The sequence below is a fragment of the Salvelinus alpinus genome, chromosome 15, assembly GCF_045679555.1.
Source record: "Salvelinus alpinus chromosome 15, SLU_Salpinus.1, whole genome shotgun sequence".
Classification (NCBI taxonomy): Eukaryota; Metazoa; Chordata; class Actinopteri; order Salmoniformes; family Salmonidae; genus Salvelinus; species Salvelinus alpinus.
Genome location: NC_092100.1, coordinates 44,565,892 through 44,591,791, shown reverse-complemented (window position 1 = coordinate 44,591,791; position 25,900 = coordinate 44,565,892). Strand labels below are relative to the sequence as shown.

At 42.3% G+C, this 25,900-nt stretch overlaps 1 protein-coding gene across 1 annotated transcript; it reads right to left on the bottom strand.

Annotated features, from left to right (window-relative positions):
- Positions 1 to 13,305: 13,305 nt before the first annotated feature.
- On the bottom strand, positions 13,306 to 25,153 carry LOC139540134 (muscarinic acetylcholine receptor M2-like). The gene is made up of 4 exons (XM_071343715.1): positions 25,036 to 25,153; positions 19,749 to 19,988; positions 18,495 to 19,469; positions 13,306 to 17,781 (listed from the first exon to the last, which is right to left on the bottom strand). Exons 2-4 carry the CDS (start codon positions 19,920 to 19,922, stop codon positions 17,452 to 17,454), a joined length of 1,479 nt encoding a protein of 492 aa, XP_071199816.1. The 5' UTR covers positions 19,923 to 19,988; positions 25,036 to 25,153; the 3' UTR covers positions 13,306 to 17,451.
- Between the last annotated feature and the right edge of the window lie 747 nt (positions 25,154 to 25,900).

The following is a 25,900-nucleotide window of genomic DNA, read 5'->3' as shown; positions in this document are numbered from 1 at the left end:
CTCAAAATAGGGCTGCTTAATGTTAGATCCCTCACTTCCAAGGCAGTTATACTCAATGAAGTAATCACTGATCATAATCTTGATATGATTGGCCTGACTGAAACATGGCTTAAGCATGATTAATGTACTGTGTTAAATGAGGCCTCTCCTCCTGGTTACACTAGTGACCATATCCCCGCGCATCCCGCAAAGGTGATAGCAAATTTCAATTTACCCCCCCCAAAAATTACTGCATTTTCGTCTTTTGAGCTTCTAGTCATGAAATCTACGCAGCCTACTCAATCACTTTATATAGCTACTGTTTACAGGCCTCCTGGGCCGTATACAGTGTTCCTCACTGAGTTCCCTGAATTCCTATCGGACCTTGTAGTCATGACAGACAATATTCAAATTGTTGGTGACTTTAACATTCACATGGAAAAGTTCACAGACCCACTCCAAAAGGCTTTCGGAGCCATCATCGACTCAGTGGGTTTTGTCCAACATGTCTCCAGACCTACTCACTGCCACAGTCATACTCTGGACATAGTTTTGTCCCGTGGAATAAATATTGTGAATTTTAATGTTTTTCCTCATAATCCTGGACTATCGGACCACCAATGTATTACGTTTACAATGGCAACAAATAATCTGTTTAGACCCCAACTAAGGATCATCCAAAGCCGTGCTATAAATTCCCGGACAACCCAAAGATTCCTAGATGCTCTTCCAGACTCCCTCCACCTACCCAAGGACGTTGGAGTACAAAAATCGGTTAACCACCGAACTGAGGAACTAAATGTAACCTTGCGACTGCATCTAGGCTACGTAAACTAGATGCAGTCGCATCTAGGCTACGTAAACTACCTGCCCTCCAGGACACCTACACCACCCGATGTCACAGGAAGGCCAAAAAGATCATCAAGGACAACAACCACCCGAGCCACTGCCTGTTCACCCCGGTATCATCCAGAAGGCGAGTTCAGTATAGGTGCATCAAAGCTGGGACCGTGCGTAGCCTAGATGCAGTCGCACCCCTAAAAACAAAAAACATTTGTCATATGAAACTAGCTCCCTGGTATACAGAAATACCTTTGCCCTGATGCAAGCTTCCAGAAAATTGGAATGCAAGGGAGAGACTCAAGTTTTTAATCCAATATCTCTTGACACATTCATGATAATAATAATGGCCTCTAAACCATCACGCTGAAAACTGGACCCTATTCCAACTAAACTACTGAAAGAGCTGCTTCCTGTGCTTGGCCCTCCTATCTTGAACATAATAAGCAGCTCCCTATCCACTGGATGTGTACCAAACTAAAAATGGCAGTAATAAAGCCTCTCTTGAAAAAGCCCAACCTTGACCCAGAAAATATAAAAAACTATCGGCCTGTATCGAATCTTCCAATCCTTTTAAAAATATATTTTTTAATCTGTTGCGCAGCAACTCACTGCCTTCCTGAAGACAAACAATGAATACAAAATGCTTCAGTCTGGTTTTAGACCCCATCATAGGACTGAGACTGCACTCTTGAAAGTGGTAAATTACCTTTTAATGGCGTCAGACCAAGGCTCTGCATCTGTCCTCGTGCTGCTTTTGACACCATCGATCATGACATACTTTTGGAGAGATTGGAAACCTACATTGGTCTACACGGACAAGTTCTGGCCTGGTTTAGATCTTATCTGTCGGATAGATATCAGTTTGTCTCTGTGGATGGTTTGTCCTCTGACATCAACTGTAAGTTTCGGTGTTCCTCAAGGTTCCGGTTTAGGACCACTATTGTTTTCACTATATATTTAACTTCTTGGTGAAGTCATTCGGAAACATAATGTTAACTTTCACTACTATGCGGACGATACACAGCTGTACATTTCGATGAAACATGGTGAAGCCCCAAAATTGCCCTCCGTGGAATCCTATGTTTCAGACATAAGGAATTAGATGGCGGAAAACCTTTTACTTTTAAACTCGGACAAAACAGAGATGCTAGTTCTAGGTCCCAAGAAACAAAGAGATCTTCTGTTGGATCTGACAATTAATCTTGATGTTTGTACAGTCATCTCAAATAAAACTGTGAAGGACCTCGGCGTTACTCTGGACCCTGATCTCTCTTTTGATGAACATATCAAGACTATTTCAAGGAAAGCTTTTTCCATCTTCGTAACATTGCAAAAATCTGAAACTTTCTGTCCAAAAATGATGCAGAAAAGTTCATCCATGCTTTTGTCACTTCTAGATTAGACTACTGCAATGCTCTACTTTCCGGCTACCCGGATAAAGCACTAAATAAACTTCAGTTAGTTCTAAACACGGCTGCTAGAATCTTGACTCTAACCATTTTTTATCATATTACTTCAGTGCTAGCTTCTCTACACTGGCTCCTGTAAAGGCTAGGGCTGATTTCAAGGTTTTACTGCTAACCTACAAAGCATTACATGGGCTTGCTCCTACCTATCTCTCCGATTTGGTCCTGCCGTACATACCTACACGTACGCTACGGTCACAAGATGCAGGCATCCTTATTGTCCCTAGAATTTCAAAGCAAACAGCTGGAGGAAGGGCTTTCTCCTAGAGAGCTCAATTTTTATGGAATGGTCTGCCTACCCACGTGAGAGACGCAGACTCTGTCTCGACCTTTAAGTCTTTATTGAAGACTCATCTCTTCAGTAGGACTTATGATTGAGTATAGTCTGGCCCAGGGGTGTGAAGGTGAACGGAAAAACACTGGAGTGACGAACCGCTCTTGCTGTCTCTGCCTGGCCTGCTTCCCTCTCTCCACTGGGATTCTCTGCCTCTAATCCTATTACGGGGCTGAGTCACTGGCTTACTGGTGCTCTTCCATGCCATCCCTACGATGGCTGCGTCACATGAGTGGGTTGAGTGCTTTCTCAACCTCTGAATGCTTGGCTATGCAACTGACATTTACTCCTGAGGTCCTGACCTGTTGCACCCTCTACAACCACTGTAGTTATTATTATTATTTGATCCTGCTGGTCATCTATGAACGTTTGAACATCTTGGCCATGATCTGTTATCTCAACCCGGCACAGCCAGAAGAGGACTGGCCACCCCTCAGAGCCTGGTTCCTCTCTAGGTTTCTTCCTAGGTTCCTGCCTTTCTAAGGAGTTTTTCCAAGCCACCGTGCTTCTACGTCTGCATTGCTTGCTGTTTGGGGTTTTAGGCTGGGTTTCTGTATAGCACTTTGTGACATCGGCTGATGTAAAAAGGGCTTTATAAATATATTTGATTGATTGATTGATCTGACATTGAATGGAAACGAGACTATTTTTCAGGTTGATCAACTGTAGACTACTAACAACAGCAGGTGCATAGTCTAGCCTACTATGTGCCCTGTCTCTCTGGGCAGGGTAAACAAAGCTGTAATAGGTTGTATTTATAGCCCATAAGTTTGTGAGAAAATGTGAATGGGATCAAACTTGGTTTATATTCAAACTTGGGCTGACTAGGCTACTTAGACTTTTTCAATCCAAAATGAATAACTGGAATTAATCAATAAACACATTAGCAGACATAGACTTTGAGTCCATTTTTAATTCGGCCTACAGTTTCATAGGGCAGGACTACACTATGCAAACCTGCATAAAGCAAGCTCAGCCCTCTGAGTTTTATTTTCCAATCATGTTGCTTTCTATGTGTCTGTGTTTAAATATAATTCCAGTAGGCTACAAGGTTTCTGCACTTTGACAGGGTTTTCATCCTTCCCAAGTTCAGGAGTTCTTCCAGGAGTTTTTTTTTAACCAAAACAAATCAAATGTTATTGGTCACATACACATATTTAGCAGATGTTATTGCGGGTGTAGCGAAATGCTTGTGTTCCTAGCTCCAACAGTGCAGTAGTATCTAACAATTCACAACAATACACATAAATATAAAAGTAAAATAATGGAATTAAGAAATCTATAAATATTAGATTGAGCAATGTCGGAGTGGCATTGACTAAAATACAGTAGAATAGAATACAGTATATATATATGAGATGAGTAAAGCAGTATGTAAACATTACTAAAGTAACTAGTGTTCCATTATTAAAGTGGCCAGTGATTCCAAGTCTGTCTATAGGGCAGCAGCCTCTAAGGTGCCTGGTTGCGTAACCGTGTGGAAGCCGGCTAGTGGTGGCTGTTTAACAGTCTGATGGGCTTGAGATAGAAGCTGTTTTCAGTCTCTCAGTCCCAGCTTTGATGCACCTGTACTGACTTCGCCTTCTGGATGATAGTGGGGTGAACAGGCCGTGGTTTGGGTGGTTGATGTCCTTGATGATCTTTTTGCCCGTGCTGTGACATCGGGTGGTGTAGGTGTCCTGGAGGGCAGGTAGTTTGCCCCTGTGGATGCGTGGGGCAGACCGCAGCAGACTTCTGGAGAGCCCTGCGGTTGCGGACGGAACAATTGCCGTACCAGGCGGTGATACAGCCCGACAGGATGCTCTCGATTGTGCATCTGTAAAAGTTTGTGAGGGTTTTAGGGGCCAAGCCAAATTTCTTCAGCCTCCTGAGGTTGAAGAGGCGCTGTTGTGCCTTTTTCAGCACACTGTCTGTGTGGGTGGAACATTTCAGATCGTCAGTGATGTGTACGCCGAGGAACTTGAAACTTTCCACCTTCTCCATGGCGGTCCCGTCGATGTGGATAGGGGTGTGCTCCCTCTGCTGTTTCCTGAAGTTCACAATCAGCTCCTTTGTTTTGATGACGTTGAGTGAGAGGTTATTTTACTGGCACCACTCTCCCAGTGCCCTCACCTCCTCCCTGTAGGCTGTCTCGTCATTGTTGGTAATCAGGCCTACTACTGTTGTGTCGTCTGCAAACTTGATGATTGAATTGGAGGCGTGCATGGCCACGCAGTCATGGGTGAACAGGGAGTACAGGAGGGGGCTGGGCACGCACCCTCGTGGGGCCCCAGTGTTGAGGCTCAGCGAAGTGGAAGTGTTGTTTCCTACCTTCACCACCTGGGGGGCGGCCCGTCAGGAAGTCCAGGACCCAGTGGCACAGGGCGGGGTTCAGACCCAGGGCCCCGAGCTTAATGATGAGCTTGGAGGGTACTATGGTGTTGAATGCTGGGCTAAAGTCAATGAACAACATTCTTACATAGGTATTCCTCTTGTCCACTTGGGATAGGGCAGTGTGCAGTGAGATGGCGATTGCATCGTCTGTGGATCTATTGGGGCGGTATGAAAAAACCATGTGACCTGATTAGAAAAACTCTGGTCCCATCAAAGGCCATATTAAACCTAAATACAACAGATTAATCACATCATACCGTATAGCCTAAGGTCAGCAGTTTTGATAAGGTCCTGGCTAGGTTACCAGATCCATGCATAACACCACCCACCTCCAGGAGCCAGGGCTTGAGCTTGGCATCCAGCAGGATGTCAAAGTCCAGGATCTCTGGAGCTGTGCCCTAGCTGGCTAGGGAAGCCTGTGCGGTATTTCTGCTTCAGGGTCGGGTGGGCCGTGATCAGGGTCTTAATGACCACATCCTCCCCGTCTGAAAAAGAGTGCCACCATGTCGTGGCCTCCAATAGAGGTGCTGGTTTCGATTATAGGTGCAACTGTCCCAGAATCCCAGTAAGAGGACTGATAATGACCAGTAGGAGACATGGATACAATTCACACTTTATTGCCACAACAAAAAGACGGGTACACACACACAGCAAACAAGAAGAGGAGACTAGTAGTAGGGTAAGTGTCCATGACATACACTGACCAGGTGAATCCAGGTGAAAGATATGATCCCTTGTTGACATCTCTTAAATCCACTTCAATCAGTGTAGATGAAGGGGAGGAGACAGGTTAAAGAAGGTTTAAGCTTTGAGACAATTGAGACATTGACTGTGTGTGCGTGCCATTTTGAGGGTGAATAGGCAAGACAAAGATTTAAGTGCCTTTGAACGGGGTTTGGTAGTAGGTGTCAGGTCCCCCGGTTTGAGTGTGTCAAGAACTGCAACTCTGCTGTGTTTTTCACACTCAACAATTTCCATGTGTGTCAAGAATGGTCCACCAACCAACTTGACACAACTATGGGAAGAATTGGAGTCAACATGGGTCAGCATCCCTCTGGAACACTTTCGACACCTTGTAGAGTCCATGCCCCGACGAATTGAGGCTGTTGTGAGGGCAAAAGGGGTTGCAACTCAATAGTAGGAAGGTGTTCCTAATGTTTTGTACACTCAGTGTATATTCCTATTTCCTACACATCAACCACCTTCACTGCAGGTACAGTAATCATATCACACTCAACTGACTGCCCAATCAGCAGGGCAGTTCATATGGATGAGCAGGTAGCCATGCCTTGCATGTCTTGGAATGGTTACCTTGGAGATGTAGTTCTGGCAGATGATGTGCTCCTCAGGGTTGATATCCCGGGGCTGATGGTTGATGTGATTCCCTTTGCCCTGGCAACCATTTTCGAGTTTGCGGATAAAGGTCTTTTGCTTCCACACTCTTACAGTAACCTTGAAATTCAATGTACCTGCAATGCAAGGGATGTTGTGTGGTTTCAAATGATGACATTTTATAGCTTATTGGTTTAAGGCTTTCGTTCCTTCATAATTTTCTCTTCAACCCTTGCACCCACAGTGTTGTGAACTTTGGTGCCTTTGAAAAATGTGTGTGTGTTTGCATGTGCGATTTACACAGTAGGCCAACATGCAGCTGTTCCCCAGTCTCCCATGGTGAGCTCTTACCCTCCAGGGAGGCACCAGGTTTTGGGGAAGATGTTGTACTCTTTAGGGACGAGTCGAAGCATCCTGTTCATGTTCCTGGCCAGTAGATCCTTCCTGCAGATCTCATTCATCCCTGGGCAACCTGACTCAGGTGTAGATGTAACATAGTAAATGTAAATCCGAGACACTTCATTAGTATGATATGTTAAGTTTCGTATGGTATGTACATATATTAATTTGTGGATGTTCATCATCCATTTCGTATATGTTACAAATTACAATTCGTATGATATGTTACAAATTACAATTCGTATGATATGTTACAAATTGTAATTTGTTCAACATGTTACAAATTACAATTCGAATGAAATGTTACATTCCAATTTGTTGTGGCTAATGTTAGTTAGGTGGCTAATGCGAATGTTAGCTAGGTGGCTAACGTTTTCTTTCTTTTTTAACCTTTATTTAACTAGGCAAGTCAATTGAGAACAGATTCTTGTTTACAATGACGGCCTACCAAGATGCAAAGGGCCTTCTGCAGGGATGGGGGTTGGGATAAAAAAAATTTGGGACAAAACATACATCCCAACAAGAGAGACACCACAAACAGGTAAACCGGTAAAGAGACATTTGTGAATACTGTACCTTTCAGATGAATTAGTATATAGACAATCAATCACATTTATTCATAAAGCCCTTTTTACATCAGCAGATGTCACAACGTGCTTTTACAGAAACCCAGCCTAAAACCCCAAAAAGCAAGCAATGCAGATGTAGAAAGGCAGGAACCTAAGAAGAAACCTAGAGAGGAACCAGGCTCTGAGGGGTGGCAGGTCCTCTTCTGGCTGTGCCGGGTGGAGATTATAAGAGTACATGGCCATTAATGCCAGATTGTTCTTCAAGATATTCAAACATTCATAGATGACCAGCAGGGTTAAATAATAATTACAGTGGTTGTAGAGGGTGCAACAGGTCAGTACCTCAGGAGTAAATGTCAGTTGCATAGCCAAGCATTCAGAGGTTGAGAAAGCAGGTGCGAGAAAGAGAGAGAGAGAGATTCAAAAACAGCAGGTCGGAACAAGGTAGCATGTCCAGTGAGCAGGTCAGGGTTTCATAGCCGCAGGCAGAACAGTTTAAACTGGAGCAGCAGCACGACTAGGTGGACTGGGGACAGCCAGGACTCAGGTCCTCCGGGAGGGGAGAGAGGGAGAGAGAGAGAGAATTAGAGGGAGCATACTTAAATTCACACAGGCCAGTGGCGACTCGTCATTCAGGGCAGGTGGGGCAAAATATATATATTTATTCATTATTTTTTATTATTATTTTTTGTCTGTTTTGCATGTTATTTTGGCCATAATACGTGTCACATATCAGTTTGCAAACAATTTAAAATAAAATAAATGATTGACTTGATAAAGCTGCATACAAACATGATCTCTTTTTTGCTTTCTTGAGTAAGGCAGTTCCAAAATGCAGGTGTTTCAGGCTAGCTCCGTGCTTTCTTTGGTGGTGTGGCAGCCTGTTGAAAATTCCTTAGCGTAGGGGTTGGTAATGTTCTCCAGTTGCGCCGTGATTGGCTCAGTGTTCTGTCACTCATGGGGACACTACGTCACCGCAAAATCTAAGGGTAGAGCAAAAAAATTCAAGCCCCTTGGGTGCTGCTATAAAGTTACATTAGAAGTGCCCATCCAAGAAGGCTCAAGGTCATTGGCCACAGATAAAATGACATCAAATCACATAATATCGACCATAGCTTTGATTGGACTAATCATGTAAACATCATACTTTCAAAATCTTAGCTAGCAAGCTAGCAGTCATCATCATGAATCAAGTCGACAATTTACTGGCAAATCTTTTTCAATCCTTGTCATATGAAGAGAAATTATGACAAGAAATTATAGCCATTGGAGATAAACATTACACAAATGTTTATTACACAAAAATCGCAAATCCTTCCAGACCACAATGAGTGGTTTGGAAGGAATCAGTGGCTAACTGCAAGCTTTGCAAAGCGATCACTAGCCTGCTATTCAGTGAAGTGGGTGTGTGGTCCAAGTCTGGGTTTAAGGGTCTCTTTTCCAAGCTAAAAATAATAAACATTCAACATTGGCCACGCTGTCAATCTAGCGTGACTTCTGCCGTGTTCAAAACAACTGGAAACTCGGAACTGGGAAATCTCAGACTTCAGTGAATTAAAGACAACTGGAAACTGGGAGAAAAATGAGCTCCAACTGGGAAAATACATTTTGAATGGTCCTCCAACTCACAATTCCAAGTTAGGAACTCGGGCCTCATTCTAGAGCTCCAACATGAAGATCACTGAATCATGATTCAACCGTGCACCTCTCTGATTCAGAGGGGTTGGGTTAAATGCGGAAGACGCATTTCAGTTGAATACATTCAGTTGGACTAGGAATCCCCCTTTCCTTTTCCCAGTTGTCTTGAAAGCACCGTACATCCAGAGAATGCCAGACTTTGATGACAACGTTTGCCCACGAAGGACCACCGCCCACCTTCCTGTTCAAGTGAGCACTGCACAACAGTCCAAAAGATGTATTGTATGCTGCTGCATAACTGATGTAATATGTCAGGGAGATATGTATACTAGCTAAGAAAGTAAAACTAAGTGCATGTTGTGTAGTAAGCTGTTCGTAGCCCATGTGCCTCACCCTAATAATTTGGTCCCTTTCCCCCTCATAATTTAGCCTACTGTTCTGACTTGGTGGTGCACATGTAGCCTATAGCCTGTTTTAGAGAAATGTAATCACTGAATATTGTAATAGCTTTCATTGTCTGCTTATGTGCCCCCTTTATTTATCCTAAGGTTCTGACTTGGTGTACAGGGAAAATACTGTAAGAACGGCACATGTTCTGAATTCTGTCACTGTACATTTCAAAAGTGCTGAACAAATAGTTATATTGACTACATCCGTTTTAGCTCGCTCATTAATGTCTTAATCGAAAATACGGATTGCCTCTCATACGCTTGTCGTCCCCTTCTGCCATAGTTTGTACATCTCAATTGTCAGTAGAAAACACATTTGTTTAAGCAAGTCAGCCATATCAGCTATGTTTTTTTTAAAGGCAGTAAATGAGGCTGATACAGCCTATTTCGCTGTCAGACAAGGCTCCGCTGATAGCCAGGTGTAGCAGTAGTAAGGATTCACTCCATGGTGCTGAAAAGATAGCTCTGCTGTTGGGACAGCTTTTTGGGGGGCTCCCGAGTGGCGCAGCAGTCTAAGGCACTGCATCTCAGTGCTAGAGGTGTCATTACAGACCCTGGTTTGATTCCAGGCTGTATCACAACTGGCCGTGATTGGGAGTCCCATAGAGTGGCGCACAATTGACCCAGCGTCGTTCAGATTAGGGTTTGGCCGGGGTAGGCCATAATTGTAAATAAAAATGTGTTCTTAACTGACTTGCCTAGTTAAAATAAAAAATGTAGGCCCTAACAGTTTGTGGGCACCGTTTATCACCGTTATAGTGCAATAAATGTATTGTGTAGGGGCTTTGCTGGCATGCCACTGTACAAGACACCAGATAAGACAGGGGAATTATACCAGATATAACAGACTGACCCTAGATACTGTAGCCCCGTCCGACGATACCCCTGGACAGTGTCCACCAGACAGAATATAACCCCACCCACTTTACCAAAGCACAGCCCCCACACCACTGGAGGGCTATCAACAGGCCATCAACTTACTACCTTGAGACAAGACTGAGTATAGGACCACAAATATTTCCTCCACCGCACGAGCCCGAGGGGGCGCAAAACCAGACAGGAAGACTAATCATCTCTGAATATTAATTTAGAATTATATTGCCACTCAAAAACATAGGCTATATCTGACTGCCCTAGACAATTTTGCATGTAGCGACTCTCATTTTAACTCTCCACTCGTCGTCCCCTTATGCCATAGTTTGTACATCTCAATTGTCAGTAGAAACCACATTATTTAAGCAAGTCAGCCTTATCAGCTATGTTTTTTTAAAAGGGAGTAAATGTTCTCCCTCTATCCATGCCTACCTGAATAAACCAATCAAGCATTTAATAGACAAAAAATACCCTGCTTTGTATCAGTTAAAAAAACCTCCTGGGGCCAGTGAACTATTTCCATGGATAGAGAACAGAAGGTCATAGATTAGAATCTCACAGACACCGTGACAAAATAAAAAATAAAAATGTTTGCAATGATTAATGCCGAAGGAAACACATTTCTATGTGTGCTATCTATGCTTGGAGTTGAAAACAGTTAACCCAAACTAAGCTAGCAGTGTTACTAAACGTCTTATTGAAACATTCAGTGAAGGTTTTAAAGAGGTTATTAAAAAAAACTCAAAATAAACTTTAAATGTCATTCTAAATGTTCACAACATTAGAAAATTACTTTCAAGTAACCTATCATTTCCATTCTCAGAATGTTAATAAAACCTCCCAGGAAAACTTCAGGGAACCATAATAAAACGTTCTCAGAACCTCCATACAAACTAAAAATGTTCACTTCCATTCTCAGAATGTTTACAAAAAGTTCAGGTTTACCGTTGGCTTCATTCCCAGAATCAATCGGAAACCAAAAACGTACTTTCCACAACTTCCAAGGAACCAAAATGTGCAAGCTCGGAAACCAGATACAGTATTTTGGGAACTTGACTTGCATATTCCAATAAACATTCCAGTTGAGCACAAATTAAGTAGGCCTACATTAACAGTCACACTGATTTTCTTCAGGTGGCATGTTTAAAAGTTCCTCAAATTTGCAGGATTAAATGTTATAGTTGGGTTTTTCAAAACTGAAAAATTTGATTCTGATCCTCCGTATAGGGATTTGGATCTGGTAATCCAATCTGCGCTTTAGTCAGGATCAAATGTCTTTATTGCATTTTTCAAAGGTGATTAGGATATTTTTCATGCCGAAAATCGGGATTATATTAGTCCTACTGGAAGGGTGGATTTAGAAAAGTGAAAGAAAGAATGTATAAAAAATGTATAAACCTTGTCACCTTAGTTACATTGAAATGTCTTGGTTGTAATGTACTTGAAAGCAAAGGTTCATTATGTTAAATTGACCGCAATATATGTATGTGGTCAGTTGCTATATTGAGAAGTGTCAAATAAAGGTTTGTACTTACATATTATTTTTACCTTTATTCATGTAGTTTACTCTTCTCTGTTTCCTTATGACAGTGTAGAAGTAGTACCATAACCTGTCTAGTAGATAGCAAGGTGTAGGCCTGTTCAAAGCCCTGAAAATCCAGATTCTGTGATCTTGATGTTGTGGTATCTGGATCAGAATGATCCTTTCTGACGTCTTTAAAACAGCCAGATCGATCTGATCCTGGATTGCAAAAACGAGGTTTACAGAATCTGGATCATTCTGAAGTTTCCAAAGGGCTCACGTTGGCCACCATCATTATTCTACAGGTTTCATCTGTGGATCTATTTTCATTGGGGTCCCCAGCCTGATGAATGGCTGTAGGCTTAGGTTCGATTGGCTTTATAGGCCTACTCATCTCAAACAGGATTTCTTCTGAAGTTGAACGGCTTGGCATCAAAGTCTTGTTTGATGCTGAATTTTTTTTTCCGGTTTTCTTTTCTCTCACTCTCTTGGTATTCATTTGAGCAACATACCGACACAGGTAAGAGTCTGTGTCTACAAATTCATGCAAGGTGATATCAGAACAGCCCTCTGTGCATCCTGTCAGTTCAGCCAGCTTTTAAAGTTGTGTCAAACTTTGACTGTGTGGCCGTTATGTCAACCACCAGTATGTAAACCTAATAATAATGGTTATGGACAAAATAGGCTATATTGGTACTGGCTACATTCACAACATGACACTGATATTCTCTTCTAGCTTGCATATGAGTAAAGTCAGGTTTGTTTTTGGTAGCAAATCAGCATATCCCCTGCCATACCGACCACAATGCACACACACACTACCGTGTCTGGTGCAAAACGGCATCCAAGTGCCACTATGTTGCTGTGTCCCATCAATTTAACCTCTAGAGGGCACTCACACCTCAGCAATCCATGCAATGGGAGCTTTGAGTAAGGAGTTAAGACATAGTTAAGACATACACCACTGTAGCTTCCACAACTCATTACTTATCCTGGCACCCACAGTACCAGTACATAAATGAAAACACCACACATGTGTTTGTGTGTGTTTGGAGGGCTGTGTTACACATGATGTCCCATATACAGTACGACAGTCCATTCGTTATGAAACACTCTTGGTGTTTAAAAACACAGGACTAAATATGGCTAAGTGAATGGGCCTTTACTACTGTTGTTGATGTTGTGTTTTTCATGCTGTGATTTATAGCACTACTGAAGACAGGGGAATTATAACATTACGACCTGTGTCTGATGACTGCTTTGACTAGTCCAGGTGATAAATACACATATTCCTCTCTCAATAGCTGTCTTCTGGTGGAAATGAACGAGCTATCCAAGCTGGAAAATATGAACACAGACAAAGAACCACCCCACGAACTACATCACTGTGTCATTTCCCAGTAAGATCCAGTTTCACGGTGGTGAAAATTGTTGGTTGATGTGTTACCATGTTGAATAGTGCTCTAAACCATTCTCTGTGATAAAGAAAGGACATTCAGTTTGACATATTATTTTGTATTTATTCCCAATTCAAAATACCTGTTGTGGTTAAATGTATGGAGTATGAATAAGCAGAACATGAGGAGGGGAGGGTAGAGGATCGGTAATGGGGAGCAAAGGTAGTTATATCACAATAGCTCGCATTGTACAGTTACAGGGTTGGATAACAGATGTGGTTTAGCATGTTTTTAGCCAATGTTTGTCTATGGAGATTGCATGGCGGTGTCCTCGATTTTGTACACCTGTCAGCAATGGGTGTTGCTGAAATAGCCGAATCCACTAATTTGAAGGGTTGTCGACGTACTTTTGTATATACAGTGTAGTTACATACAGTACCAGTCATAAGTTTGGATACACCTACTCATACCAGTTTTTTCTTTTTTTACTATTTTCTACATTGTAGAATAATAATGAAGAAATAAAACTATGAAATATAGAATGGATGTATGGAATCATGTAGTAACCAGAAAAGTGTTAAACAAATCAAAATATATTTTATATTAGAGATTCTTCAAAGTAGCTACCCTTTGCCTTGATGTCAGCTTTGCACACTCTTGGCATTCTCTCAATCAGGTTCAAAAGGCCTGGGATGCATTTAAATTAATAGGTGTGCCTTGTTAAAAGTTAATTTGTGGAATTTCTTTCCTTCCTAATATGTTTGAGCAAATCAGTGTTGTGACAAGGTAGAGTGGGTATACAGAAGATAGCCCTATTTGGTAAAAGACCAAAAATAAAAAGACATTAAGGTCAGTCAATCCAGAAAATTTGAAGAACTAAAAGTTTCTTCAAGTGCAGTCACAAAAACCATCAAGCCCTATGATGAAACTGGCTCTCATGAGGACCGCCACGGGAAAGGAAGACCCAGAGTTACCTCTGCTGCAGAGATAAATGCACCTTAGATTGCAGCCAAAAAAAATGCTTCACAGTTCAAGTAACAGACACATCTCAACATCAACTGTTCAGAGGAGACTGCGTGAATCAGGCCTTCATGGTCGAAATGCTGCAATGAAACCACGACTAAAGGACACCAATAAGAAGAAGAGACTTTCTTGGGTCAAGAAACATGAGCAATGGACATTAGACCAGTGTAAATCTGTCTTTAGGTCTGATGAGTCCAAATGTGAGGTTTTTGGTTCCAGCCGCCGTGTCTTTGTGAGACGCAGAGTAGATGAATGGATGATCTCCGCATGTGTGGTTCCCACCACGAAGCATGGAGGAGGTGGTGTGATGGTATGGGGATGCTTTGCTGGTGACACTGTCAGGGATTTATTTAGAATTTCAAGACACACTTAACCAGCATGGCTACCACAACATTCTGCAGCAATACGCCATCCCATCTGGTTTGCACTTAGTGGGACTATCATTTGTTTTTCAACAGGACAATGACCCAAAACACACCTCCAGGCTGTGTAATGGCTATTTGACCAAGAGGGAGAGTGATGGAGTGCTGCATCAGATGACCTGGCCTCCACAATCACCCAACCTCAACCCAATTGAGATGGTTTGGGATGAGTTGGACCGCAGAGTGAAGGAAAAGCAGCCAACAAGTGCTCCTTCAAGACTGTTGGAAAAGCATTCCATATGAAGCTGGTTGAGAGAATGCCAAGTGTGTGCAAAGCTGTCAGGGAAAAGGGTGGCTACTTTGAAGAATCTCTAATATAAAATGTTGAACACTTATTTGGTTGCTACATGATTCCATGTGTTATATCATAGTTGTTATGTCTTCACAATTATTCTACAATGTAGAAAATAGTAAAAATAAAATCCTTGAATGAGTAGGTGTGTCCAAACTTATGCCTGGTACTGTATATTTACAGGTGTATTCGTAGTCTTATGTTTCTCTGAAACTGTTGGTTTTGGCAGTGCAGGAAATTCTCAGTCTTCTTCCTCTCTTCTCTCTCTTCCCTCTTCTTCTCCTAGATATATATCAACAGTACTGATGTTTTTATGTTCTTTCTCAGAATACTTACACATCTTTTTTGAACAATCTAAACCTCATTTATACTTACAGTTGGAGTCGGAAGTTTACATACACTTAGGTTGGAGTCATTAAAACTTGTTTTTCAACCACTCCACAAATTTCTTGTTAACAAACTATAGTTTTGGCAAGTCGGTTAGGACATCTAGTTTGTGCATGACACACGTGATTTTTCCTACAATTGTTTACAGACAGATTATTTCACTTATAATTCACTGTATCACAATTCCAGTGGGTCAGAAGTTTACATACACTAAATTGACTGTGCCATTAGACAGCTTGGAAAATTCCAGAAAATGAAGTCATGGCTTTAGAAGCTTCTGATAGGCTAATTGATATAATTTGAGTCAATTGGAGCTGTACCTGTGGATATATTTAAAGGCCTACCTTCAAACTCAGTGCCTCTTTGCTTGACATCATGGGAAAATCAAAAGAAATCAGCCAAGACCCCAGAAAAAATAATTGTAGACCTCCACAACTCTGGTTCATCCTTGGGAGCAATTTCCAAACGCCTGAAGGTACCTCATTCATCTGTACAAACAATAGTACACAAGTATAAACACCATGGGACCACGTAGCCGTCATACCGCTCAGGAAGGAGACGCATTCTGTCTCCTAGAGATGAGCGTACTTTGGTGCGAAAAGTGTGAATCAATTCCAGAACAACAGCAAAGGACCTTGTGAAGATGCTGGAAGAAACAGGTACAGAAGTATCTATATCCACAGTAAAACGAGTCCTATCGAGTCCTATATCGAGTCCTATATCGACATAACCTGAAAGGCCGCTGAGCAAGGAAGAAGCCACTGCTCCAAAACCGCCATAAAAAAGCCAGACTATGGTTTGCAACTGCACATGGGGACAAAGATCATACTTTTTGGAGAAATGTCCTCTGTTCTAATGAAACAAAAATAGAACTGTTTGGCCATAATGACCATGGTTATGTTCGGAGGAAAAAGGAGGAGGCTTGCAAGCAGAAGAACACCATCCCAACCGTGAAGCACGGAGGGACTGGTGCACTTCACAAAATAGATGACATCATGAGGAAGGACAATTATGTGGATATATTGAAGCAACATCACAAGACATCAGTCAGGAAGTTAAAGCTTGGTTGCAAATGGGTCTTCCAAATGGACAATGACCCCAAGCATACTTCCAAAGTTGTGGCAAAATGGCTTAAGGACAACAAAGTCAAGCTATTGGAGTGGTCATCACAAAGCCCTGACCTCAATCCTATAGAAAATATGTGGGCAGAACTGAAAAAGCAAGTGCGAGCAAGGAGGCCTACAAACCTTACACCAGCTCTGTCAGGAGGAATGGGCCAAAATCCACACAACTTATTGTGGGAAGCTTGTGGAAGGCTACCCGAAAAGTTTGATCCAAGTTAAACAATTTAAAGGCAATGCTACCAAATACTAATTGTGTGTATGTAAACTTCTGACCCACTGGGAATGTGATGAAAGAAATAAAAGCTGAAATAAATCATTCTCTCTACTACTCTCTACTCTGACATTTCACATTCTTAAAATAAAGTGGTGATCCTAACTGACCTAAGACAGGGAATTTTTACTAGGATTAAATGTCAGGAATTGTGAAAAACTGAGTTTAAATGTATTTGGCTTAGGTGTATGTAAACTTCCGACTTAAACTGTACATAGGGGAACATCTATAACCATGTGTCATAGTATATCAACAAACAAACCTTAAGTGTCTGAACAGTGCAGAAACAGCTCTGAGCAAACCTCTGCCACTGCACCTGTTTATCAAACAAGCACTGTACAACAAGCAATCACAAGACATCAGACAGAATCACCCAGACATACCCGAGATAACCAAATTCATACCATAGAGTAGACATGTCACATACCCAAAACATAACATAGACAGCCATTATGTAAACCGAGTTTAGCCACCATGTTGAAACCAAACGTTTCATGAGAATAGCAGTCTAATTTGGAACCTACTCATATAAAACCATAACCAACATAGATAGATACACATCTGAGCTGCATTTCATTCTAAGAAGTTATCTCCCCTCTCCTTCTGCTCTGGTTCAGCCTCTGCACAGATCAAAGGTGACTGGGTAGGTCTAAACAATAGCTTCACCTACTTTCACTTATCCAGTCCTATCAGATCTGTGAGTATCTGAGTGAATGAAGACAGAAGCTTCGCAGCCATGACCCCTGACCCCCTGGTCCTCATGACCTCATCGTGCGTATGTTCCTGTACTGGCAGAGCAGCAGCTGTCGGAAGGTGTTCTTGAAGGTGGTGTTGCACAGGGCGTAGCAGGCCGGGTTGACGGTGCTGTTGATGTAGCACAGCCAGTAGCCAATGGTCCACAGTGAGTTGGGGATGCAGCTGGAGCAGAAGGTGTTGATGAGCACCATCACATTGTAAGGCATCCACGTGGCCACGAACGCCACCAGAATGGCCATGATGGTGCGCGTCACCTTCTTCTCCCGGGACGGAGGGCCCTTCTTCTTCTTCGTCTTCCTCTTGGGGCTCTGCTTGGAGTTCCTCTTTGTCACCTGGAGACAGAAAAGTGATCGATTTTTGTATGAGTATGCATGCATGCATTTTTTTCATGATTCTACATTCTCCCCCACCACATAAAATATCTTGTGCTTTTTGATTTTGGTTATAAGTATACACTTAGTATACAAAACATTAGGAACATATACCTAATATTGAGATAGGTTGAGGACTACGAGGTATCGAAAGGGTTCCACAGGGATGCTGGCCCATGTTGATTCTAATGCTTCCCACAGTTGTATCAAGTTGGCTGGATGTCCTTTGGGTGGTGGACCATTCTTGATACACAAGAGAAACTGTTGAGGGTGAAAACCCCAGCAGCGGTGTAGTTCTTGACACAAACCGGTGCACCTGGCACCTACTACCATAACCGTTTCAAATGCACTTCAATCTTTTGTCTTGCCCATTCACCTTCTGAATGGCACACATACACAATCCATGTATCAATTGTCTCAAGGCTTAAAAATCCTTCTTTAACCTGTCTCCTCACTTTCATCTACACTAATTGAAGTGGATTTAACAAGTGACATAAATAAGGGACCATAGCTTTCACCTGGATTCACCTGGTCAGTCTATGTCATGGAAACAGCTGGTGTTCTTAATGTTTTGTATACTCAGTGTATATATATTTTCACTTTACACATACTTCATATTATTATTTAAGGGAAGTTGCTGTCTATTCTGTTGTGCATTATATATATATCAACACCTTTAACAGCGTCCGTGTCACCAGGCTGTGTTTCTCTGTGGCAGGGGTGGAATCTGTGTTGCTGTGCGTGGCTGTATATGTCTCTCCCTCAGGCCGGGGGTTGCTTCTGATACAGGAGAGTTTGGGCCCGCAGCCTGTGGCCTGGTTCTGAGAGCAACACCGTGTCTGTCTGGATTTGGCCTCACCGTTTGACCCCTTCTGTGATAGGCCAGGCTCTTCCTTTTGATTGGATGATGAGGCAAGGTTGCTGACTGTTGTGGTAGAGCTATCTCTGTCTGGCCCTTCCCCTGTGCAGGGCTCCCTGCCATTCTGCTGCTGGACCCCCTCCCCGACCTTCTCTCCATCCCCACCCTCCTCCTCCTCCTCCCCAGTCACAGTGCAGTCATTGGGCTTGGCCCTGCTCCCATCCTCCTGGCTCTGCGATGGGCCTTCTCCCAGGCTATTCCCTGAAGGTTTCCTGCTGTTCCTCCGTACCCGGCTGCGGCTGGCCTTGGATATGCGCCAGTAGAGACTGATCATGATGGCCACAGGCAGGTAGAAGGCCGCGATGGCCGTGCCAAACGTCACCGTTGCGTTGGAGAAGAACTGGATGTAGCACTCACCAGGCGGCACCGTCCGCCCACCCACGATGAACTGCCAGAACAAGATGGCAGGAGCCCATAGTACGAATGATAGCACCCAGGCCGCCGCAATCATCATCCCCGCCATCATGGTGCTGCGGCGCACCGGATAGCTGAGAGGCTTGGTGATGCAGAAGTAGCGGTCAAAGCTAATGATGAGGAGGTTCATAACTGAGGCGTTGCTGACCACGTAATCAATGGACAACCACAGGTCGCACACAACCGGGCCTAAGGGCCAGTGTCCAATCACAATGTAGATAGTGTAGAGGTTCATGGAGCAAAGGCCAATAATGAGGTCAGCACAGGCTAGGCTGAACAGGAAATAGTTGTTGACAGTCTGGAGGTTCCTGTTGACCTTCATGGAGAGCATACAGGAGAATATTAGAAAAGACAATGATATGTGTAGGACCAGGAGTTTTTCCTGACCATGTGATCTGGCCAAGGTCACACATCACTAACAATGTGCAATGCATTTTGCCAATATCTTTCAATCACAACACTAAAGAATAACAGGTCTCCAGTATTTTAGGTGCACTGAATATTGGCTGAATATTGGCTATCCAATGACCTTTTCAACTGTATCCTAAGAATATGATTAATTTAAAAAACTAAGTGATGGATCTTTAATCCAAACCTTTATGGAGAGCATAACCAGGATGTTGCCAATGATGGTGACGAGGCTGAGTGACCCGGCCACCAGGATGATGAGGACGATCTCTACCGTCTTATAGGGACTCCCAGAGAAGAGACTGCTGCTTCCATTGTCTGAGCTGAGGTTGGAGTAGTTGGTGAGGTTGAGCGTCTCCATCTTGTCTGGTCTTGGTTATCCTTTTCAAGTATGCTTTGGGGCCAATCTCAGAACTACAAGATACACCTGGTAATGACAAAGATTACATACGCTTTTGATAAGAGATTCTCCATTAAGCCTTCTTTTTAGTCCAGGATAAGGCTTAATCTGTGTCCAGGAAACCAGCCCATAGTGTATTAAGTCTAAGCATGAGTGCATCTCTTTTTGTGTGTGTGTGTGTGTGTGTGTGTGTGTGTGTGTGTGTGTGTGTGTGTGTGTGTGTGTGTGTGTGTGTGTGTGTGTGTGTGTGTGTGTGTGTGTGTGTGTAAGCATTTTCTCTGTACTCCTCACAATCAACTACCTGATGGTTTTATACTTGGTTCCTTTGTGATTTCCGACAACAGCTTCCTGACTGGTAGAGGAGAGAGCAGGTGTGTGTTCCTTTACCCAGGTGTGAAAAAAATGGCAGGTGAGCAAATAAAGGCCCTTTCCCGTAGCTGCAGGGTTTAGAAATCCACACAGTAGTGTCCTATATCTCAAAATCAATATGCAGTATCACCCCTGGATATTTTAGGACAGGTATGAAGGAAGAACATTCTCAGATCCAATTAACAAAGGATTATTGGTGAGCAGCAATGACCTGACTCCTAATATTTATCCACCTGCTGCTGTATTTGTAGAAAGTAGATTTGACCTGAATGTTAACTGCTGAACACTAAAGACTAAATTAAAAGTAAATAGTTGACCTAATAATTACCTAAATTACAAAATGAAATGTTTGTTTCCTTATCCTATAAGCCTTTGGATAAGGAGGGACCGCAATCCTTTCTATGGTTTGGATTACCTGACTGCTGTCTACCTAATGCTATCATTTCTGTCCAAAACCCAATGCAAGTCAATATCTCCCAAATATTTTTTTGAATTTGTTTTATTGATGGAATGTGTAGTACATATTCTGCTGTTCTATCGTGTCTGCAGTGATGTCAGAGGGAAGAAGCAGTGTAGTTGTTTGCAGTAACCTCTTTGTTGTTGTAGTATCCCAAACGGACGCGGCACTTTCACCAAATAAGGATTCAATCTTTAGGTAACTTCATTGAGCTACACAGTCAATTCCAGTCACATTGGGATGATTTTGAAATATTGAAACCATTTTTTTAGAATGTGGTCTTATTTGTACTGTATTTGGCTCATCTATGCTATGAGTTTGAATGCATTTTAACTGCATGGTTTCCTGGACAAGGCTCCCCTCCTGGCTCTTTGAGGACCTGAAAGTACTCACTGGGATAGGATGTGATCTGACAGGTCGAGTTAGAACACATTATTAGGTCACCCTAACCTCTAAGACAGCTCATTTACATTTTCTGGTTTACCTGGAAACATACATGTTGACATTTTAGCAGATAGCTAATCTGATTTTAAGAGCCAAGTTAATAATGTCAAGTTGTTCCCCTAATTCTATAGGCTTGTAGAAGTACAAGCAAGTAGCCTAGTGGTTAGAGCATTGGGCCTGTAACGGAAAGGTTGCTGGTTTGAATACCTGAGCCAACAAGTTGAAAACCTGTTGATATGCCCTTGAGCAAGGCACTTAACCCTAATTTGCTCCAGGGGTGCTTTACTACTACAGCTAACCCTGTAATCTTGAATCTGCACTGGTCACAAGCTAGCTGCTGTCACAGCAATAAACTACATTCATGCTGCCATTCTGGGCTAACTGTGAGGGGCAGATGTACAGATAGATAGAGGTCTATCAGCAAGATACTGTCTCTATGTCACGACAGCACAGATCCTATCAGGCTAAAGATGAGTAACTGACTGTGGGAATAGTGAGGGATGCTGTCCACTTTGAGAGAGTGATGTTGGTGCAGTTGTTCATCTTCCTTGCTGTCTTTTATACTTTCTACACTTTGTGAGACCCTAATCTCTCTCTGATCCTGTCTTGGCTCATCTCTAGCTCATCTCTGCACCAACCCCAACCCTCTTCTGTCTGACAGTAACAAAGCAGATAGCTCGATTTACAGGTATAGCAATTCCCTATGACACAAAACAAACAACACCATAACTACATTTAGCAAATGGAAGAACACCCCTGTAATAGCTGTTAAGGAACGACGGTAAGAACAAAAAGTATCTACAGCACAAACATTACTCAGACAGCGATGTGATTACCTGATCTATTCGGATCAGAAAATCAATGGAAAGACACTCAGGAGAGACTTTAAGGATCATTGCATGCTGCTGAAGCAGCCCCATAAGCAACTCCATTAGACTATGTGATAAGATTGTACCTGATAGAGGCTTCCTTCCTGCTTTTAACATCAGCTCAAATATCATTACAGTATGAGTACCCCCATCTGTTATCCCTCAGATACCCCATTTTGTTCAATTATGAAACAGTGCTGTGCTGCACTTACAGGGTCATAACCATAGAAATACAGTATGGTCATAACACTCAAAAGATCAGGAAGAGAGCCTGCTCTGCTCTATTGATATGTATGTGTTTGAGGTGAAAGTAAGACAAACACGTTTCATATTCTCATTATTTTGACAAACATATTTGCTCATGAATTATTCATGAAGCCCCCTCCCACTCATATACACGTACAGTAGATGCTGTAATAGGTGGCCCTATGGAGAACCTCATATACAGACCTGGCATTAAATGTTACATCAACATTATGAATCAATCAGTGACCTGCTCAGAGTCATTGTGTTTTGCTTCAGGCATTAAGGGTTAATGCAGGGAGACCAAACAGCCGTTACACAACTGTCCAATTAGCTGCTTGAGTGGCAAACACATTTATTTATGAATCTACAATGAGGATAGGGGTCAGACCAATGATGTGTCTAAACATTATGCAATAATAATGTACATATGTATGTCTATGGGTCAGACAGAGCTCCTCTTCCCTCCCTCATACCACGTGCACATGTAGCCCCTCACACCCAGACCTTCTGATTCAAACATAACAGGATGATAACAGGACAGCTCCTACTAATTGTTATGGATGGAATCTGGAGAGAAAAAAACGAAGCAGCTCCTTGACAGGCCCACTAGCTTATCTAGCGTAATCTGATTCAACAGCTGCTTGCCCCAACAGCTGGTTCCGGTAATGTGCTAGTATGACTGGCTGTCTGGCTGAGTTGGTTTTCAGGGAATAATTCTCTTCTCACTGGGACTCTGAGAAAGGCACCGCATGCTGCTGCTACATTCTGTCTCACCATGTTACAGAGAACGAATCTGGGGCACTGGAACACAACTTGGAACGTGTGTCCGTGTGTGTGATCTTTCTCTTTTAGACCCTCTCGTGTTCAGTCCACTCAAAGCACGTTACTCTGTTTTTCCATTGAGGGCTTGGATCACCTTTCTTTTCTCTGCATAGTCCATCGCAAATAAACAACCTGACAGTATACAAGGCCAATAAAATTGCCACCACTTGTTGTAACAATTTCTGGGAAGTCTGTGCTACACTGGGAGAGGTGGGAAATTTTACATCACTGTGTGCTCTGCATTGACGTAGGAGTGTAACAGAGTGTGGAAAAAACACACGCCACTCTGCATCACAGAGCCAAGCAGGAGAGACAGAAACAACCTGCCAACACCAGATTCTATCAAACAACACACCCTGAGAACAGAGGGGAGGAGGAGAGGAGAAAACTATGGGACAGAGGAGAGGATAAAGGGATGATCGTTGTACACACACAGGCAGAAAGACGGAGTCAGTCTATCTGAGCCAGGGCACCCTGGGGAGGAATATGAGAGTTAATAGGAGAAGATTAGGAAACATAATAAGATCTACCATGTACAATTCCCAGGGAGGAGTCCGTCGGCACTCTAATTTAGCTGTTTAACACACACACAGTACAGCATGGGAGATTCCTGGTGAGAAACAATATAATTGTTCTGGCCTCACTTGACACTATCATTAAATCATGATATTAAAGGGTAATGGTACAGGACAAGAGTGAAAGGTTAGTCAAGGTTACATGAAGACTCGCGCCTCAGGGATATTGTGTGGAAGTCACAATGATGAGACACTCCAGGCCTGGGCTGAAAATAGTTGTATTTTGTAGTTTATTTGAAAATACCAACTTTTCAAATAGTCGAGGTAGTGTAATATAGTTTATATAGAGTTTCAACTAAAAGGCAACTTTTTTCTTTGATATTCAAATACAGGTCTCAGAAAAACAGTATTCAAAAGTATTTTGAATACCTCACAAAAAAACAAATAATACTGAAGGTATTTGAATATATGCAAGTGACATTTAAAAAAGAAAAATATATTTATTTGATGGCTGCCAAATACTTGATGAAGAACCAAAAACTACAACAGTTTATTGAATTAGTCTAAATATATGATCATAAGCACATGGTTTGGAGGGCCCTTAGATATAAATCTGAATATAGCCAATAACCTACAATTAAATACATGAGGGACATGGAATCACCTCAACATTTGAGTAAACCACTTAGGCAGCTTCAAAATTACTGACAAATATATTTCATGAGTGAGACATCAGGAAATACAGTAACACTTGACATCTAGTTCTTATACGTGTTGTAACTTTGGGATTATTACAATATCACCATTGTTGTTACATAGGACTTTGGAAATTGCTTTATAATTGCATAATAATGGAGTTATTACATAAGTGATATAAGGAACAGTCACTATTATTTCTCTTGCAAAAACGTTCAGCTCATTGCTATCCAATTAAAATGCAATTACCAAAGTATTATGCAACAACATGCTAATATGATGTTTCTCCAATAGTACAGTTTTATTACACAAGCACAAGAACAGTCATGTTCAAATGGTCTATGCTCTGTTAAAACACTGTAAGCGCCAAAGTTGTCACAAATCAATAATGTACACGTTTATTTTCCGACAGAAACGTTGTGTTTGTACAGGAATTTTATTTCTGAGAACAGTCTCAATTCATTCAAGAAACGTAGCTACAAAACTCCACCCAAAATTGTACATGCACCCAACTTTTAAAATGATCTGTGCGTTTCTATTCGGGCATGAACTCCACACTTACAAACCAAACGCAGTTCGCGTAAATAATATAATATTTGATAGGCTATGTTAAAGTTTGAACAGTCTCGCTGTGACAATGGTTGTCCCGGACTTACCTTCGACCAGTTGAGTCAGGTGGTGGATGGATCCAGTTGTTATGCCCATATCACTGTAACCGTCCAGAAAATATAGCTTCAACAACCTGGAGAAATGTAATGGCAGATGTCGACATACTTCTCAGGCTGAAGGACAAAGGGCGACTTTGCGTGTTCGCCAGTAGTCGTATGTGCGAGAGAGAGAGAGAGAGAGAGAGAGAGGGGGGGGGGGGGAGCTCGTGAATGAATCACGACGCTGCACCATAAAATGAAGTTGTATTTCGACTAGTTTATGAAGTTGATGAAACATTGTCAACACTAAACATTCAAGTGTAAGTTATTTTCCTTTGCAATGAGGAAGTAAAGCCTATTCCAGAACGCATTATTTGTGGTGCGTGCAAGATTTTGTTTAATTAAGAACCATGGACAGTGCTCGCGCGCGGTGCCAATTGAAAGGCCGTGGGTAAACAACTTTGCATGATGCACTGCATTAGCCATGACTTCATTTAAGCAGAATCTGACAAACAGAAAGCCTGCCAGTGCTTGAGAATCCAAGCATGTGTGTTTTTACTGTGGAGTATTTATTGACAGGCATTCAAACACAGCAAGCATGTCGCGGCAGGTAGCCTAGTGGTTAGAGCCTTTGGGCCAGTAACCGAAAAGTTGCTAGATCGAATCCCCGAGCTGACAAGGTAAAAGTCTGTCGTTCTGCCCCTGAACAAGGCAGTTAACCCACTGTTCCTAGGCCGTCATTGTAAATAAGACTTTGTTCATAACTGGCTTGCCTATTTAAAAATATATATATGAAGTTAGTTCCATTCCGTGTCCCTTGTAGATGTATAATATCACGGCTTATCAAATCACATTTATTTGTCACATACACATG